At 36.9% G+C, this 17,643-nt stretch overlaps 1 protein-coding gene across 1 annotated transcript in view; it reads left to right on the top strand.

Moving 5' to 3' along the window:
- Positions 1 to 17,643, top strand: part of LOC112220687 (CUB and sushi domain-containing protein 2-like) — a 927,456-nt gene that overhangs the window by 552,390 nt on the left and 357,423 nt on the right. The window contains 1 exon segment of the mRNA XM_042295064.1: positions 5,350 to 5,544. Coding sequence (XP_042150998.1) covers positions 5,350 to 5,544 — 195 coding nt within the window.

The following is a 17,643-nucleotide window of genomic DNA, read 5'->3' as shown; positions in this document are numbered from 1 at the left end:
TGAGCAACAGCGAGGGCTCTTTGGTACCATCTTTCCAAGCTGGTTGGAAGACTTCCTGTTTGGTGGTCCTCAGTTAGGTGGTTAACTGAGTGTTGTCCTCTGACGTCCTTGGGTAGGTGGACGGAGTCTGGAAGGGCATCTAGGAATCTTTGGGTTGTCCGAGAATTTATACTACGACTTTTGATTAACCTTGGTTGGGGTCTGAGCAGATTATTTATTGCGATTGTAAAATTGTGGTCCGATAGTCCAGGATTATGAGGAAAACCATTAAGATCCACAATATTTATTGCACGGGACAAAACTTGGTCCAAAGTATGACTGTGGCAGTGAGTAGGTCCGGAGACATGTTGGACAAAACCCACTGAGTCGATGATGGCCCCGAAAGCCTTTTGGAGTGGGTCTGTGGACTTTTCCATGTGAATATTAAAGTCACCAAAAATTAGAATATTATCTGCTATGACTACAAGGTCCGATAGGAATTCAGGGAACTCAGTGAAAAACGCTGTATATGGCCCAGGAGGCCTGTAAACAGTAGCTATAAAAAGTGATTGAGGAGCTGTATGGATTTCATGACTAGAAGCTCAGAAAACGCTGTCTTTTTGCTGTCGTAAATGTTAGCAACACCTCCGCCTTTGCGGGATGCGCAGGGGGGATATGGTCACTCGTGTAACCAGGAGGAAAGGCCTCATTTTAACACAGTCAATTCATCATGTTTCAGTCAGACCAATCACATCAAGATTATGATCAGTGGTTAGTTCATAAACTATAACTGCCTTGGAAGTGAGAGATCTAACATTAAGTAGCCCTATTTTGAGATGTGAGATATCACAATCTCTTTCAATAATGACAGGAATGGAGGAGGTCTTTATTCCAGTGAGATTGATAAGACCAACACTGACCCGACTAGACTGGCTGTGCTAGTGGCAGACTCCACTAAGCTAACAGGCTGGCTAACAGCCTGCTGCCTGGCCTGCACCCATCTCATTGTGGAGCTAAAAGGAGTTAGAGCCCTGTCTATGTTCATAGATAAGATGAGAGCACCCCTCCAGCTAGGATGGAGTCCGTCACACCTCTGCATGTCAGGCTTGGTCCTGTTTTGTGTGTCCTGTCTGCGGTTCCCAGAAAGAGGGCCAGTTATCTACAATTATATATTATGGGATGGACAGTTTTCAACCAGCGATTGAGTTGTGAGATTCTGCTGTAGAGTGTTACGTTCCTCAGCTAGAAAACCAAACAATGTCGCTCAGAGAGAAGGGGGAACTAACAAAGATTCACTGACAACAACCAAAATGAATCAAGTGGGGTTTTAGTAGAGGTTCTGAAAGATACTCATGGCGGTGTCCACTGAAAGTTGACTAGCAACAACAACTGGGACCTAAAAGACAACAACATAACTTCCTGTTAAGATGAGGTAGGATGACAGTCCTATGTCAGAATGGTTCAGATAATAATTACAGAACAAAGCCAACATTAACATGAGCTTTGGTTGTGAATGGTATGAGCTTTTGAATTCTTATTCACGACAGAAGTGATACCTCCTAGCCGTTGAGTTAGCGACCACAGCTGCAAACGCAGTTTAGGAAGGAACAGACAAAGTATCCCATCTACCACACAACGATATTACTACAACGTAACCAATTGACCACCAGAGACATTCTTCAAAGGACTTGGTTTGGCAACATGGTCTTCCATCTACCACCAACCTACTGAAGCGCAGCTCAGAGTAAATATTTATTGCATTTTCCTTTTCCAAATGGGCGGTAATTTAGAATGCATAAGATACTGTATTTACGATAGCACAGCTTCTTCCTTTATTCCTCAGTCTTCCCGCTCTTTCACTCAAACCCCGCCCCTTTTCCTTTGTGTAACAAGCTGTCATATCTGTTCCGCCCGCTAGGGACGTTTTCCTTTGATGTAATTTGTAATCAAGTTATGATTAATTATGTGTATGTGTGATTAGTTAGGTATTTAGTAAATAAATTATTAAACCCAATTTTGTATTGCTGATTCAACTTGTTGGCCAGGGTTCATGCAGATAACCAAGAATTTACAACTTTCAGATGAGACTGAAGTAAGATGAAGATTAATGTTGACTGCTATGGATGTAAAATATTACTAGGTCTTTAAGAGTTTATTCGGAAGATAACAGCTCTATAAATATTATTTTGTGGTGTCCCGACTCTCTAGTTAATTACATTTACATGATTAGCTCAATCAAGTGATTTTAATTACGGATACATTATTTTATTGAATAGCATGTCATATTACTTAATCCGGCATTTATATGACAATTGTATAGTTGACAGCATTATATAGTTGACAGCATTATGTAGTTGACTCCATTATTTAGTTGTTTTTCTAAAAGTCATGAGTAGATCGTCTGCCTAAAGGAACTGTTTTGTCTGGCTGCGGGGACTGTGCGAGGGGATTTATACTAATGTTACTATCTGTACTTACTGCTGGCACAGACGTGGTTTCATCGTTTCCTACATTTACATTTCCCTTGCCTAACGATTTTGTCTGAAGCTCGGCTTGCAACTCTGCTCTGCTCACCACAGTGTGATAGTTCTCCTGTATATTATGAGTACAGTGACTGCAATGACAATGTTACTTATAGGAGGTCAACAATAAGAAGTTGGTTGACTTGTTAAATACAGAGTTTGATTAAATGGTTATTAAGAGTAAAAATCTAAACAAGTTTGGCAGTTGGCCAAGTAGCAACAAGTAGCACAGAGACAATGTGCAGGGTCTGTCACCATGTACTTATGAGGTGAGCTCTCCACTCTAACCTGACAGGTAGCTCGTTAATGAGGCCGATTCTCATCTCCAAGGCAACCAGACAAAGGTAAATCAGTTGAAATTACAAGGAAAAGAAACATAACAAACCATACACTAGTCTCCAATAGAATACACTAGTCTCCAATAGAATACACTAGTCTCCAATAGAATACACTAGTCTCCAATAGAATACACTAGTCTCCAATAGAATACACTAGTCTCCAATAGAATATACTAGTCTCCAATAGAATACACTGGTCTCCAATAGAATACACTAGTCTCCAATAGAATAGACTAGTCTCCAATAGAATACACTAGTCTCCAATAGAATACACTAGTCTCCAATAGAATACACTAGTCTCCAATAGAATACACTAGTCTCCAATAGAATACACTGGTCTCCAATAGAATACACTAGTCTCCAATAGAATACACTAGTCTCCAATAGAATACACTAGTCTCCAATAGAATACACTGGTCTCCAATAGAATACACTAGTCTCCAATAGAATTTACTAGTCTCCAATAGAATACACTGGTCTCCAATAGAATACACTGGTCTCCAATATAATACACTAGTCTCCAATAGAATACACTGGTCTCCAATAGAATACACTAGTCTCCAATAGAATACACTAGTCTCCAATAGAATACACTAGTCTCCAATAGAATACACTAGTCTCCAATAGAATACACTGATCTCCAATAGAATACACTAGTCTCCAATAGAATACACTAGTCTCCAATAGAATACACTGGTCTCCAATAGAATACACTGGTCTCCAATATAATACACTAGTCTCCAATAGAATACACTAGTCTCCAATAGAATACACTGGTCTCCAATAGAATACACTAGTCTCCAATAGAATACACTGGTCTCCAATAGAATACACTGGTCTCCAATAGAATACACTGGTCTCCAATAGAATACACTAGTCTCCAATAGAATACACTGGTCTCCAATAGAATACACTAGTCTCCAATAGAATACACTGGTCTCCAATAGAATACACTGGTCTCCAATAGAATACACTGGTCTCCAATAGAATACACTAGTCTCCAATAGAATACACTAGTCTCCAATAGAATACACTAGTCTCCAATAGAATACACTAGTCTCCAATAGAATACACTGGTCTCCAATAGAATACACTGGTCTCCAATAGAATACACTGGTCTCCAATAGAATACACTGGTCTCCAATAGAATGCACTAGTCTCCAATAGAATACACTGGTCTCCAATAGAATACACTAGTCTCCAATAGAATACACTAGTCTCCAATAGAATACACTGGTCTCCAATAGAATACACTAGTCTCCAATAGAATACACTAGTCTCAATAGAATACACTGGTCTCCAATAGAATACACTGGTCTCCAATAGAATACACTGGTCTCCAATAGAATACACTGGTCTCCAATAGAATACACTAGTCTCCAATAGAATACACTGGTCTCCAATAGAATACACTGGTCTCCAATAGAATACACTAGTCTCCAATAGAATACACTAGTCTCCAATAGAATACACTGGTCTCCAATAGAATACACTGGTCTCCAATAGAATACACTGGTCTCCAATAGAATACACTAGTCTCCAATAGAATACACTGGTCTCCAATAGAATACACTGGTCTCCAATAGAATACACTAGTCTCCAATAGAATACACTAGTCTCCAATAGAATACACTAGTCTCCAATAGAATACACTAGTCTCCAATAGAGGAAAAACAAAGGAGGGCACATCAATTCAATTCAATTCAATTCCATTCAAGGGGCTTCACTGGCATGGGAAACATGTGTTAACATTGCCAAAGCAATGCGTCTGTCTGTCTGTCTGTCTGTCTGTCTGTCTGTCTGTCTGTCTGTCTGTCTGTCTGTCTGTCTGTCTGTCTGTCTGTCTGTCTGTCTGTCTGTCTGTCTGTCTGTCTGTCTGTCTGACCGTCCGTCCGTCCGTCCGTCCGTCCGTCCGTCTGTCCGTCTGTCTGTCGCTCTGTCTCTCTGTCTCTCTGTCTCTGTCTCTCTGTCTCTCTGTCTCTCTGTCTCTCTGTCTCTCTGTCTCTCTGTCTCTGTCTCTCTGTCTCTCTGTCTCTCTGTCTCTCTGTCTCTCTGTCTTTGTCTCTCTGTCTCTCTGTCTCTCTGTCTCTCTGTCTCTCTGTCTCTGTCTCTGTCTCTGTCTGTGTGTGTGTGTGTGTCTCTCTCTCTCTCTCTCTCTCTCTCTCTCTCTCTCTATCAATGCATCATTTCCACCATGTTATCTGGTGTGGAAGGGCTGCATATATTTCGCAGAGCAAGGGAGCAAGGGAAACAACTGCTTCAAGGTCTCAGAGCGAGTGACTTCACTGATTGAAACGCTATTAGAGTGCACCCCGCTAACTAGCTAGCCATTTCACACCGGTTACACACACAGCACTCTCCCACCATCACGGACACACATTTTCTAAAATCAAAACTCAAACACACACAATCACACCTGCCCATCATCCAACCTACACACTCATCTCCAAACTCCAACTCAATGACAGACCTTGACCCTTCGCTCTATCTCTCTCTCTCTCTCTCCCCAGCGTTCCGCCACAACGAGTGTCCAGACCCGGGGGTTCCAGTGAATGGGAAGAGGTTTGGCGAGAACCTTCAGCTTGGCAGCTCCATCTCCTTCCTGTGTGAGGAGGGCTTTGTGAAGACCCATGGCTCCCAGACTGTCTCCTGTATCCTGAAGGATGGAAACGTGGTCTGGGACAACGCTGTGCCACGCTGTGAAGGTGAGAGGATCTTTCTCTCTTTACATTTGACATTTTAGTAATTTAGCAGACTCTCTTATCCAGAGTGACTTACAATTAGTGCATCTTCAGATACAGTAGCTAGGTTAGACAACAACACATCAAAATCGTGTGAAGGACAGTGGTAGTGGGAAAATACAGATTACTTTTTCTTTTTTGGGGAGGGAGGGGGGCGTTGGGGGCACCGTGAAAGCTATTTAAGATTCTATCAACTGGGTCTAATGCAGTACGCAACCCAAGGTGAAATACTGCCAAAGTGATTGCTCTCTCAAACTATAAAATCACTGCAATGTTACCAATCCTGTCTCTATAGCAAATGTTCCTGTCCTTTTAAACAGGGCCTGACACCTCCCTCCAAGACATCAGGATTTGCCGTACCCCGCTAGCCTCACTCTCCTTGTTCGAGTGATAAACCACCCCAGGGGGATACTGTACTTTAGCCCCCTGTTTATAGTATCAGTATCTCCCAAGCGGCACAGCGGTATAAGGCACTGCATCTCAGTGCTACAGACCCTGGTTCAATCCCGGGCTGTATCACAACCGGCTGTGACCGGGAGTCCTATAGGGCGGCGCACAATTGGCCCCGCGTCGTCTGGGTTATGGGAAGGTTTTGGCATTGTAAAATATTCATTTGTTCATTACTGACTTCATTACTGACTTGCCTAGTGAAATCCTAGAGCGTGAATGTATATCTGATAATGCAAGCTAGTGCTAAAGCCATTTCCTTTTCTAAATGACAAACCCGTTTTGGAGATTTCTGGTATATTATCAAAATAAATAAATCATGTTAATAAATGTTTTTGGAATAGTCCAGCCATTGTTACCTGATTTTAGTACAACTTTTGAAATTCATGTTGATGTTTTTTTTTTAATTCCTTAAACTTTAGTTGAAAATTATGCTGTTTTATTTTTTAAATATTTTAGTCAGTTAAAACTTCTTACGGCTGAAATGATATGACACCAGCCAGTGAAAGTGCAGGACGCCAAATTCAAAACAACAGAAATCTCATAATTAAAATTCCTCAAGCATACAAGTATTTTATACCATTTTAAAGGTAATCTTGTTGTTAATCCCACCATCTCCAATTTCAAATAGGCTTTACAGTGAAAGCTCCACACACGATTATGTTAGGTCACCACCAAGTCACTGAAAAACCCAGCCATTTTTCCAGCCAAAGAGTGGAGTCACAAAAATCAGAAATAGAGATAAAATTAATCACTAACCTTTGATGATCTTCATTAGATGACACTCATAGGACTTCATGTTACACAATACATGTATGTTTTGTTCAATAAAGTTAATATTTATATAAAAAAATCTCAGTATACATTGGCGCGTTATGTTCAGTAGTTCCAAAAACATCCAATGATTTTGTAGAGAGCCACATCAATTTACAGAAATACTCATTATAAATGTTGATGAAAATACAAGTGTTATACATAGAAATGACGGCCTTGGAACAGTGGGTTAACTGCCTTGTTCAGAACAACAGATTTTCACCTTGTCAGCTCGGGGATTCAATCTAGCAACCTTTCAGTTACTAGTCCAACGCTCTAACCACGAGGCTACCTGCTGGTTACTGGCCCAACACTCTAACCACGAGGCTACCTGCTGGTTACTGGCCCAACACTCTAACCACTAGGCTACCTGCTGGTTACTGGCCCAACACTCTAACCACTAGGTGACTAGACTGTCACTGCTTCCTGTTCACAAGAGATTTCGATATGTAGCCCAATGTCAAAACACAGGTTTAACGTGCCCACATCAATAACCGAAATGCAAAAACACTTTGTGATATATTGAAAAACATAAAATGTACTATCGACACATACATGTGCAACAATAGTAATAATAGCAGTATATAAACTGCACATGCAGACAAGTGGCAATAAATCACTGATATCGATTCTGGGGGAAATCAGGTTGACAGACAGACAGAAAGACAGAAAGACAGACAGACAGGCGATGTGGAGGCTATATACAGGGTGTTACGGTAGAGAGTCAATGTGGAGACTATATACAGGGTCTACCGGTACAGAGTCAATGTGGATGCTATATACAGGGTGTACCAGTACAGAGTCAATGTGGAGTCTATATACAGGGGGTACCGGTACAGAGTCAATGTGGAGGCTATATACAGGGGGTACCGGTACAGAGTCAATGTGGAGGCTATATACAGGGTGTTACGGTACAGAGTCAATGTGGAGGCTATATACAGGGTGTTACGGTACAGAGTCAATGTGGAGACTATATACAGGGGGTACCGGTACAGAGTCAATGTGGAGGCTATATACAGGGTGTTACGGTACAGAGTCAATGTGGAGGCTATATACAGGGTGTTACGGTAGAGAGTCAATGTGGAGGCTATATACAGGGGGTACCGGTACAGAGTCAATGTGGAGGCTATATACAGGGGGTACCAGTACAGAGTCAATGTGGAGGCTATATACAGGGGGTACCGGTACAGAGTCAATGTGGAGGCTATATACAGGGGGTACCGGTACAGAGTCAATGTGGAGGCTATATACAGGGGGTACCGGTACAGAGTCAATGTGGAGGCTAAATACAGGGTGTACCAATACAGAGTCAGTGTGGATCTTTTCAGTCTCCTGAGGGGGAATAGGTTTTGTCGTTCCCTCTTCATGACTGTCTTGGTGTGTTTGGACCATGATAGTTCGTTGGTTGATGTGGACACCAAGGAACTTGTAGGATAATCTGAGAATAATTTGTAGAAAAATCAGGAGGTTAATCACTGGTTAGGGGACAACTTGTAGGAGACACCTAGTTACATTTTTAACACGGTAAGGGTAACCTAAATGTTTTTATGTTAATCACTTCCATTGATATTATGTTGAAATTAAATGAACATAGCAGCATGTTTACGTTGTATGTGCTGTTTACAAAGGGCGTACAAAACCTGAGAATAAGTTTTAGGTTTGAAGAGAATTTGTTGGAGACAGTTATCTAAATTCTAGAATGTTAGATGGAGATTCTGGGAGGCTGAAACAAATCAGTGGTTTGTTATTTAACTTCAACGAATCACGACCTGGCATTGGATATCAACACTGGTTGGTTGTTCAGTACAGTGCATTTGGAAAGTATTCAGACCCCTTGACCTTTTCCACATTTTGTTTTGCTACAGTTATGCCTTATTCTAAAATGGATAAAATGAAAAAATGTCCTCATCAATCCACACACGATACCCCATAATGACATCACAATACCCCATATTGACATCATAATACCCAATAATGACATCACAATACCCCATAACAACATCACAATACCCCATGATGACATCACAATACCCCATAATGACATAGCGAAAATAGGTTTTTAGAAATGTCTGGAAATGTGTTACCTTATTTACATAAGTATTCAGGCCATTTGCTTTGAGACTTGAAATTGAGCTCAGGTGCTTCCTGTTTCCATTGACCATCCTTGAGATTTTTCTACAACTTGATTGAAGGACAACCATCTCTTCAGCTCTCCACCAATCAGGCCTTTATTGTAGAGTTGCCAGTTGGAAGCCTCTGACACCATGAGAAACAAGATTCTCTGGTCAGATGAAAGTAAGATAGAACTCTTTGACCTGAATGCATCATGCTGTGGGGATGTTTTTCAGCGGCAGGGACTGGGAGACTAGTCAGGATCGAGAGAAAGATGAACGGAGCAAAGTACAGAGAGATCCTTGATGAAAACCTGCTCCAGAGTGCTCAGGACCTCAGACTGGGGCGAAGGTTCACCTTCCAACAGGACAATGACCCTAAGCACACAGCCAGGACAATGCAGGAGTGGCTTTGGGACAAGTCTCTGAATGTCCTTGAGTGGCCCAGCCAGAGCCCAGATTTGAACCCGATCTAATGTCTCTGGAGAGACCTGAAAATAGCTGTTCAGCGATGCTCCCTATACAACCTGACAGAGCTTGAGAAACTCCCCAAATACATGTTTGCCAAGCTTATAGTGTCATTCCCAAGATGACTTAAGACTGTAATTGCTGCCGAAGGTGCTTCAACAAACTACTGAGTACATTTCTAAAAAGATGTGTTTGCTTTGTCATTATGGGGTATCGTGTGTAGATTGATGAGGATTTTAGAATAAGGCTGTAAGTTAACAACGTGGAAAAAAGTCAAAGGGTTCTGAATTCTTTCCGAATGATAGTTTGACTCTCAAATCGATCTACATAGTGTGCAGCCATCAACTGTTATCCAGACAGCCCTCCAGAGTTTCATGTGCCACTCAGTTTTCTGTGGTGAAAATGCAAGCTTGTGAAATGTAATATCACGTTTTGTCCACCATAGGGAACTTTGTGTAATATAACATAATTAAAGGTATACTTAAGTATTTGGGGATTTCCTACATATCCAGTCAGACAAACTCTTGGACACCACTTGAATGTCTCTGCGTGCAGTTTGAAGGAAATTGAAGTTAGCATATTGTTAGCTTAGCGGAATTGGTGGAAGTCTATGGGTATCTACTAGCCAGCTCCTCTCAAACGCAGAGAAACATACTTTCTAACATCTCCAAAGCTGGGTGTTTTTGTAATTTTTATTCTAAAGTTATACATTTATTTAGTACTTAGTCAATACTTATTTTCCACAATAATTTGCAAATAAATTCATTAAAAATCCTACAATGTGATTTTCTGGATTTTTTTTTTTCTCATTTTGTCTGTCATAGTTGAAGTGTACCTATGATGAAAATTACAGGCCTCTCTCATCTTTTTAAGTGGGAGAACTTGCACAATTGGTGGCTGACTAAATACATTTTTGCCACACTGTATATACACTGTACATCGTTATCAATATTTTATACATTTGTACATTTGTTAATTTTTGCCGATCGTAAGAAGAAGCAAGATTCTATCAACATCCTCATTTACTTTGGGTTCTGACTGCCCTCTCTTTCTGTGAGACTTTGTATTTTTTTGTTAAAAAAAAAATCCTGGGAGGCAGCCAACTGTTGCGTATTATCGTAGGCATGTCAACCCATGGCAACCGACGATGAGTGTTTGTGCTGCACAGAGTGGGACTTGTTACTTCGTCGATGTTCTTCTACGGCGAAGAAAAGCGGCGCACCAAGAGACCGTCTAAACAAACTCTGAGGACATTTCAGCTCATCAATCCTGGAGAGACATTCTTCTGTCTCAAAAATCAACTGGACCTGCTGGACCGAACCTGATGAACCCTATGGACCTGATGGACCTGAAGGACCTGAGGGACCTGATGGACCTGATGGACCTGATGAACCCTATGGACCCGATGGACCCGATGGACCTGATGATGGACCTGAGGGACCTGATGGACCTGATGGACCTGATGGACCTGAACCCTGGACCCGATGACCCGATGGACCTGGACCTGGGACCTGATGGACCTGATGGACCTGATGAACCCTATGGACCCGATGGACCCGATGGACCTGATGGACCTGATGGACCTGATGGACCTGATGGGACCTGTTGGACCTGATGGACCTGATGGACCTGATGGACCCGATGGACCCGATGGACCCGATGGACCTGATGGACCTGGGACCTGATGGACCTGTTGGACCTGACCTGATGAACCCTATGGACCCGATGGACCTGGGGACCTGATGGGACCTGATGGACCTGATGGACCTGATGGACCTGATGGACCTGATGGACCTGATGGACCTGATGGACCTGTTGGACCGGATGGACCTGTTGGACCTGATGGACCTGATGGACCTGATGGACCTGTTGGACCGGATGGACCTGTGGGATGGACCTGATGGACCCGATGGACCCGAGGTGGACCTGATGGACCCGATGGACCTGATGGACCTGATGACCCGATGGACCCGATGGACCGGATGGACCTGATGAACCTGATGACCTGATGGACCTGAGTTGATGATGGACCTGATGGACCTGACCTATGGACCCGATGGACCCGATGGATGGACCTGTTGGACCTGTTGGACCTGATGGACCTGTGGACCTGATGGACCCGATGGACCCGATGGACCGGATGGACCTGTTGGACCGGATGGACCGTTGGACCTGATGGACCTGATGGACCTGTTGGACCGGATGGACCTGTTGGACCTGATGGACCTGATGGACCCGATGGACCCGATGGACCGGATGTTGGACCGATGGACCGGGTGGACCTGATGGACCGGATGGATGTTGGACCGGATGGACCTGTTGGACCTGATGGACCTGATGGACCTGATGGACCGGGTGGACCTGATGGACCTGATGAACCTGATGGACCTGATGGACCTGATGGACCGACCTGTGGACCTGTTGGACCGATGGATGTTATGTAGACCTGTTGGACCTGTATGACCTGATAGACCTGATGGACCTGTTGGAGATGGATGCTGATAGTTGATGGACCTGATGGACCTGATGGACCTGATGGACCTGATATGACCTGATGGACCTGATGTACCTAGTTATGAAATAGTTATGTATATGTTAGATGTAATAGTTATGTAGATGTAATAGTTATGTAGATGTTATGCAGATGTAATAGTTATGTAGATGTAATAGTTATGTAGATGTGGACCCTAGTTATGTAGATGTAATAGTTATGTAGATGTTATGTAGATGTAATAGTTATGTAGATGTAATAGTTATGTAGATGTTACCTAGATGTAATAGTTATGTAGATGTAATAGTTATGTAGATGTTATGTAGATGTAATAGTTATGTAGATGTAATAGTTATGTAGATGTAATAGTTATGATGTTATGTATGTAATAGTTATGTAGATGTTATGTAGATGTAGTTATGTAGATGTTATGTAGATGTAATGTTATGTAATGTTATGTAGATGTAATAGTTATGTAGATGTAATAGTTATGTAGATGTTATGTAATGTTATGTAGATGTAATAGTTATGTAGATGTAATAGTTATGTAGATGTAATAGTTATGTAGATGTAATAGTTATGTATATGTAATAGTTATGTAGATGTAATAGTTATGTAGATGTTATGTAGATGTTATGTAGATGTAATAGTTATGTAGATGTAATAGTTATGTATATGTACCTGTTATGTAGATGTAGATGTTATGTAGATGTAATAGTTATGTAGATGTTATGTAGTTATGTAGTTATGTAGATGTAATAGTTATGTAGATGTTATGTAATAGTTATGTAGATGTGTAATAGTTATGTAGATGTAATAGTTATGTAGATGTAATAGTTATGTATATGTAATAGTTATGTAGATGTTATGTAGATGTAATAGATTATGTAGATGTTATGTTAGATGTTATGTAGATGTAATAGTTATGTAGATGTTATGTAGTTTATGTAGATGTAATAGTTATGTAGATGTAATAGTTATGTAGATGTAATAGTTATGTATGAATGTTATATGTAATAGTTATGTATGTAATAGTTATGTAGATGTAATAGTTATGTAGATGTTATGTAGATGTAATAGTTATGTAGATGTAATAGTTATGTAATAGTTATGTTATGTAGATGTAATAGTTATGTAGATGTTATGTAGATGTTATGTAGATGTAGTTATGTAGATGTTATGTAGATGTAATAGTTATGTAGATGTAATAGTTATGTAATAGTTATGTAGATGTAATAGTTATGTAGATGTAATAGTTATGTATGAATAGTTATGTAGATGTAATAGTTATGTTATGTAGATGTTATGTTATGTAGATGTAATAGTTATGTAGTATGTTATGTTATGTAATAGTTATGTAGATGTAATAGTTATGTAGATGTTAATATGTTATGTTATGTAATAGTTATGTAGATGTAATAGTTATGTAGATGTTATGTAGATGTAATAGTTATGTAGATGTAATAGTTATGTAGATGTAATAGTTATGTAGATGTAATAGTTATGTAGATGTAATAGTTATGTAGATGTAATAGTTATGTAGATGTTATTATGTAGATGTAATAGTTATGTAGATGTAATAGTTATGTAGTAATAGTTATGTAGATGTTATGTAGATAATAGTTATGTAGATGTAATAGTTATGTAGATGTTATGTAGATGTAATAGTTATGTAGATGTAATAGTTATGTAGATGTAATAGTTATGTATATGTAATAGTTATGTAGATGTAATAGTTATGTAGATGTTATGTAGATGTAATAGTTATGTAGATGTAGATGTAATAGTTATGTAGATGTAATAGTTATGTAGATGTTATGTAGATGTAATAGTTATGTAGATGTAATAGTTATGTAGATGTAGTAGTTATGTAGATGTAATAGTTATGTAGATGTAATAGTTATGTAGATGTTATAGTTATGTAGATGTTATGTTATGTAGATGTAATAGTTATGTAGATGTTATGTAGATGTAATAGTTATGTAGATGTAATAGTTATGTAGATGTTATGTAGATGTAGTAGTTATGTAGATGTAATAGTTATGTAGATGTAATAGTTATGTAGATGTAATAGTTATGTAGATGTAATAGTTATGTAGATGTAATAGTTATGTAGATGTAATAGTTATGTAGATGTAATAGTTATGTAGATGTAATAGTTATGTAGATGTTATGTAGATGTAATAGTTATGTAGATGTAATAGTTATGTAGATGTTATGTAGATGTAATAGTTATGTAGATGTAGTAGTTATGTAGATGTAATAGTTATGTAGATGTTATGTAGATGTAATAGTTATGTAGATGTAATAGTTATGTATATGTAATGGTTATGTAGATGTAATAGTTATGTAGATGAAATAGTTATGTAGATGTTATGTAGATGTTATGTAGATGTAATAGTTATGTAGATGTTATGTAGATGTAATAGTTATGTAGATGTAATATTTATGTAGATGTAATAGTTATGTAGATGTAGTAGTTATGTAGATGTAATAGTTATGTAGATGTAATAGTTATGTAGATGTAATGTAGTTATGTAGATGTAATAGTTATGTAGATGTAATAGTTATGTAGATGTAATAGTTATGTAGATGTTATGTAGATTTAATAGTTATGTAGATGTTATGTAGATGTTATAGTTATGTAGATGTAATAGTTATGTAGATGTAATAGTTATGTAGATGTTATGTAGATGTAATAGTTATGTAGATGTAATAGTTATGTAGATGTAATAGTTATGTAGATGTAATAGTTATGTAGATGTAATAGTTATGTAGATGTTATGTAGATGTAATAGTTATGTAGATGTAATAGTTATGTAGATGTAATAGTTATGTAGATGTTATGTAGATGTAATAGTTATGTAGATGTAATAGTTATGTAGATGTTATGTAGATGTAATAGTTATGTAGATGTTATGTAGATGTAATAGTTATGTAGATGTAATATTATGTAGATGTAATAGTTATGTAGATGTTATAGTTATGTAGATAGTTATGTAGATGTTATGTAGTTATGTATGTAGATGTAATAGTTATGTAGATGTAATAGTTATGTAGATGTTATGTAGATGTAATAGTTATGTAGATGTAATAGTTATGTAGATGTAATAGTTATGTAGATGTATAGTTATGTAGATGTAATAGTTATGTAGATGTATGTAGATGTAATAGTTATGTAGATGTAATAGTTATGTATGTAATAGTTATGTATATGTAATAGTTATGTAGATGTTATGTAGATGTAATAGTTATGTATATGTTATGTAGATGTAATAGTTATGTTGATGTAATAGTTATGTAGATGTAGTAGTTATGTAGATGTAATATTCATGTAGATGTAATAGTTATGTATATGTAATAGTTAGGTATATGTTATGTAGATGTAATAGTTATGTATATGTAGTAGTTATGTTGATGTAATAGTTATGTAGATGTAATAGTTACGTAGATGTTATGTCGATGTAGTAGTTATGTAGATGTAATAGTTATGTAGACATAATAGTTATGTAGATGTAAAAGTTATGTAGATGTAATAGTTATGTAGATGTAATAGTTATGTAGATGTAATAGTTATGTAGATGTTATGTAGATGTTATTATGTAGATGTAATAGTTATGTAGATGTAATAGTTATGTAGATGTAATAGTTATGTAGATGTTATGTAGATTATGTAGATGTAATAGTTATGTAGATGTAATAGTTATGTAGATGTAATAGTTATGTAGATGTAATAGTTATGTAATAGTTATGTAGATGTTATGTAGATGTAATAGTTATGTAGATGTAATAGTTATGTAGATAGTTATGTAGATGTTAGATGTAGATGTAATAGTTATGTAGATGTTATGTAGATGTTATGTAGATGTAATAGTTATGTAGATGTAATAGTTATGTAGATGTTAATAGTTTATGTAGATGTAATAGTTATGTAGATGTTATGTAGATTATGTAGATGTAATAGTTATGTATATGTTATGTTATGTAGATAGTTATGTATGTAATAGTTATGTAGATGTAATATGTAATAGTTATGTAGATGTAGATAGTTATGTAGATGTAATAGTTATGTAGATGTTATGTAGATGTAATAGTTATGTAGATGTAGTAGTTATGTAGATGTAGTAGTTATGTAGATGTAGTAGTTATGTAGATGTAATAGTTATGTAGATTTTATGTAGATGTAATAGTTATGTAGATGTAATAGTTATGTAGATGTAATAGTTATGTAGATGTTATGTAGATGTAATAGTTATGTAGATGTAATAGTTATGTAGATGTAATAGTTATGTAGATGTTATGTAGATGTAATAGTTATGTATATGTATGTAGATGTAATAGTTATGTAGATGTTATGTAGATGTAATAGTTATGTATATGTATGTAGATGTAATAGTTATGTAGATGTAATAGTTATGTATGTAATAGTTATGTATATGTAATAGTTATGTAGATTTTATGTAGATTTAATAGTTATGTAGATGTAATAGTTATGTAGATGTAATAGTTATGTAGATGTAATAGTTATGTAGATGTTATGTAGATGTTATGTAGATGTTATGTGGATGTTATAGTTATGTAGATGTAATAGTTATATAGATGTAATAGTTATGTAGATGTTATGTAGATGTAATAGTTATGTAGATGTAATAGTTATGTAGATGTAATAGTTATGTAGATGTAATAGTTATGTAGATGTTATGTAGATGTTATGTAGATGTAATAGTTATGTATATGTAATAGTTATGTAGATTTTATGTAGATGTTATGTAGATGTAATAGTTATGTAGATGTAATAGTTATGTAGATGTAATAGTTATGTAGATGTTATGTAGATGTTATGTAGATGTAATAGTTATGTAGATGTTATGTTGTTATGTAGATGTTATGTAGATGTAATAGTTATGTAGATGTAATAGTTATGTAGATGTTATGTAGATGTTATGTAGATGTAATAGTTGTGTAGATGTAATAGTTATGTAGATGTTATGTAGATGTTATGTAGATGTAATAGTTATGTAGATGTTATGTAGATGTTATGTAGATGTAATAGTTATGTAGATGTAATAGTTATTTAGATGTTATGTAGATGTTAGGTAGATGTAATAGTTATGTAGATGTTATGTAGATTTAATAGTTATATAGATGTTATGTAGATGGTATAGTTATGTAGATGTAATAGTTATGTAGATGTAATAGTTATGTAGATGTAATAGTTATGTATATGTATGTAGATGTAATAGTTATGTAGATGTAATAGTTATGTAGATGTTATGCAGATGTAATAGTTATGTAGATGTAATAGTTATGTAGATGTAGTAGTTATGTAGATGTAATAGTTATGTAGATGTAGTAGTTATGTAGATGTAATAGTTATGTAGATGTTATGTAGATGTAATAGTTATGTAGGGTTATGTAGATGTTATGTAGATGTAATAGTTATGTAGATGTTATGTAGATGTTATGTAGATGTAATAGTTATGTAGATGTTATGTAGATGTTATGTAGATGTAATAGTTATGTATATGTAATAGTTATGTATATGTAATAGTTATGTAGATGTAATAGTTATGTAGATGTTATGTAGATCTTATGTAGATATAATAGTTATGTAGATGTTATGTAGATGTAATAGTTTTGTATATGTAATAGTTATGTATATGTAATAGTTATGTAGATGTAATAGTTATGTAGATGTTATGTAGATGTAATAGTTATGTAGATGTTATGTAG

This window comes from Oncorhynchus tshawytscha, linkage group LG13, assembly GCF_018296145.1.
Source record: "Oncorhynchus tshawytscha isolate Ot180627B linkage group LG13, Otsh_v2.0, whole genome shotgun sequence".
Taxonomy (NCBI): Eukaryota; Metazoa; Chordata; class Actinopteri; order Salmoniformes; family Salmonidae; genus Oncorhynchus; species Oncorhynchus tshawytscha.
This window is presented reverse-complemented; position numbering and strand designations above follow the sequence as displayed.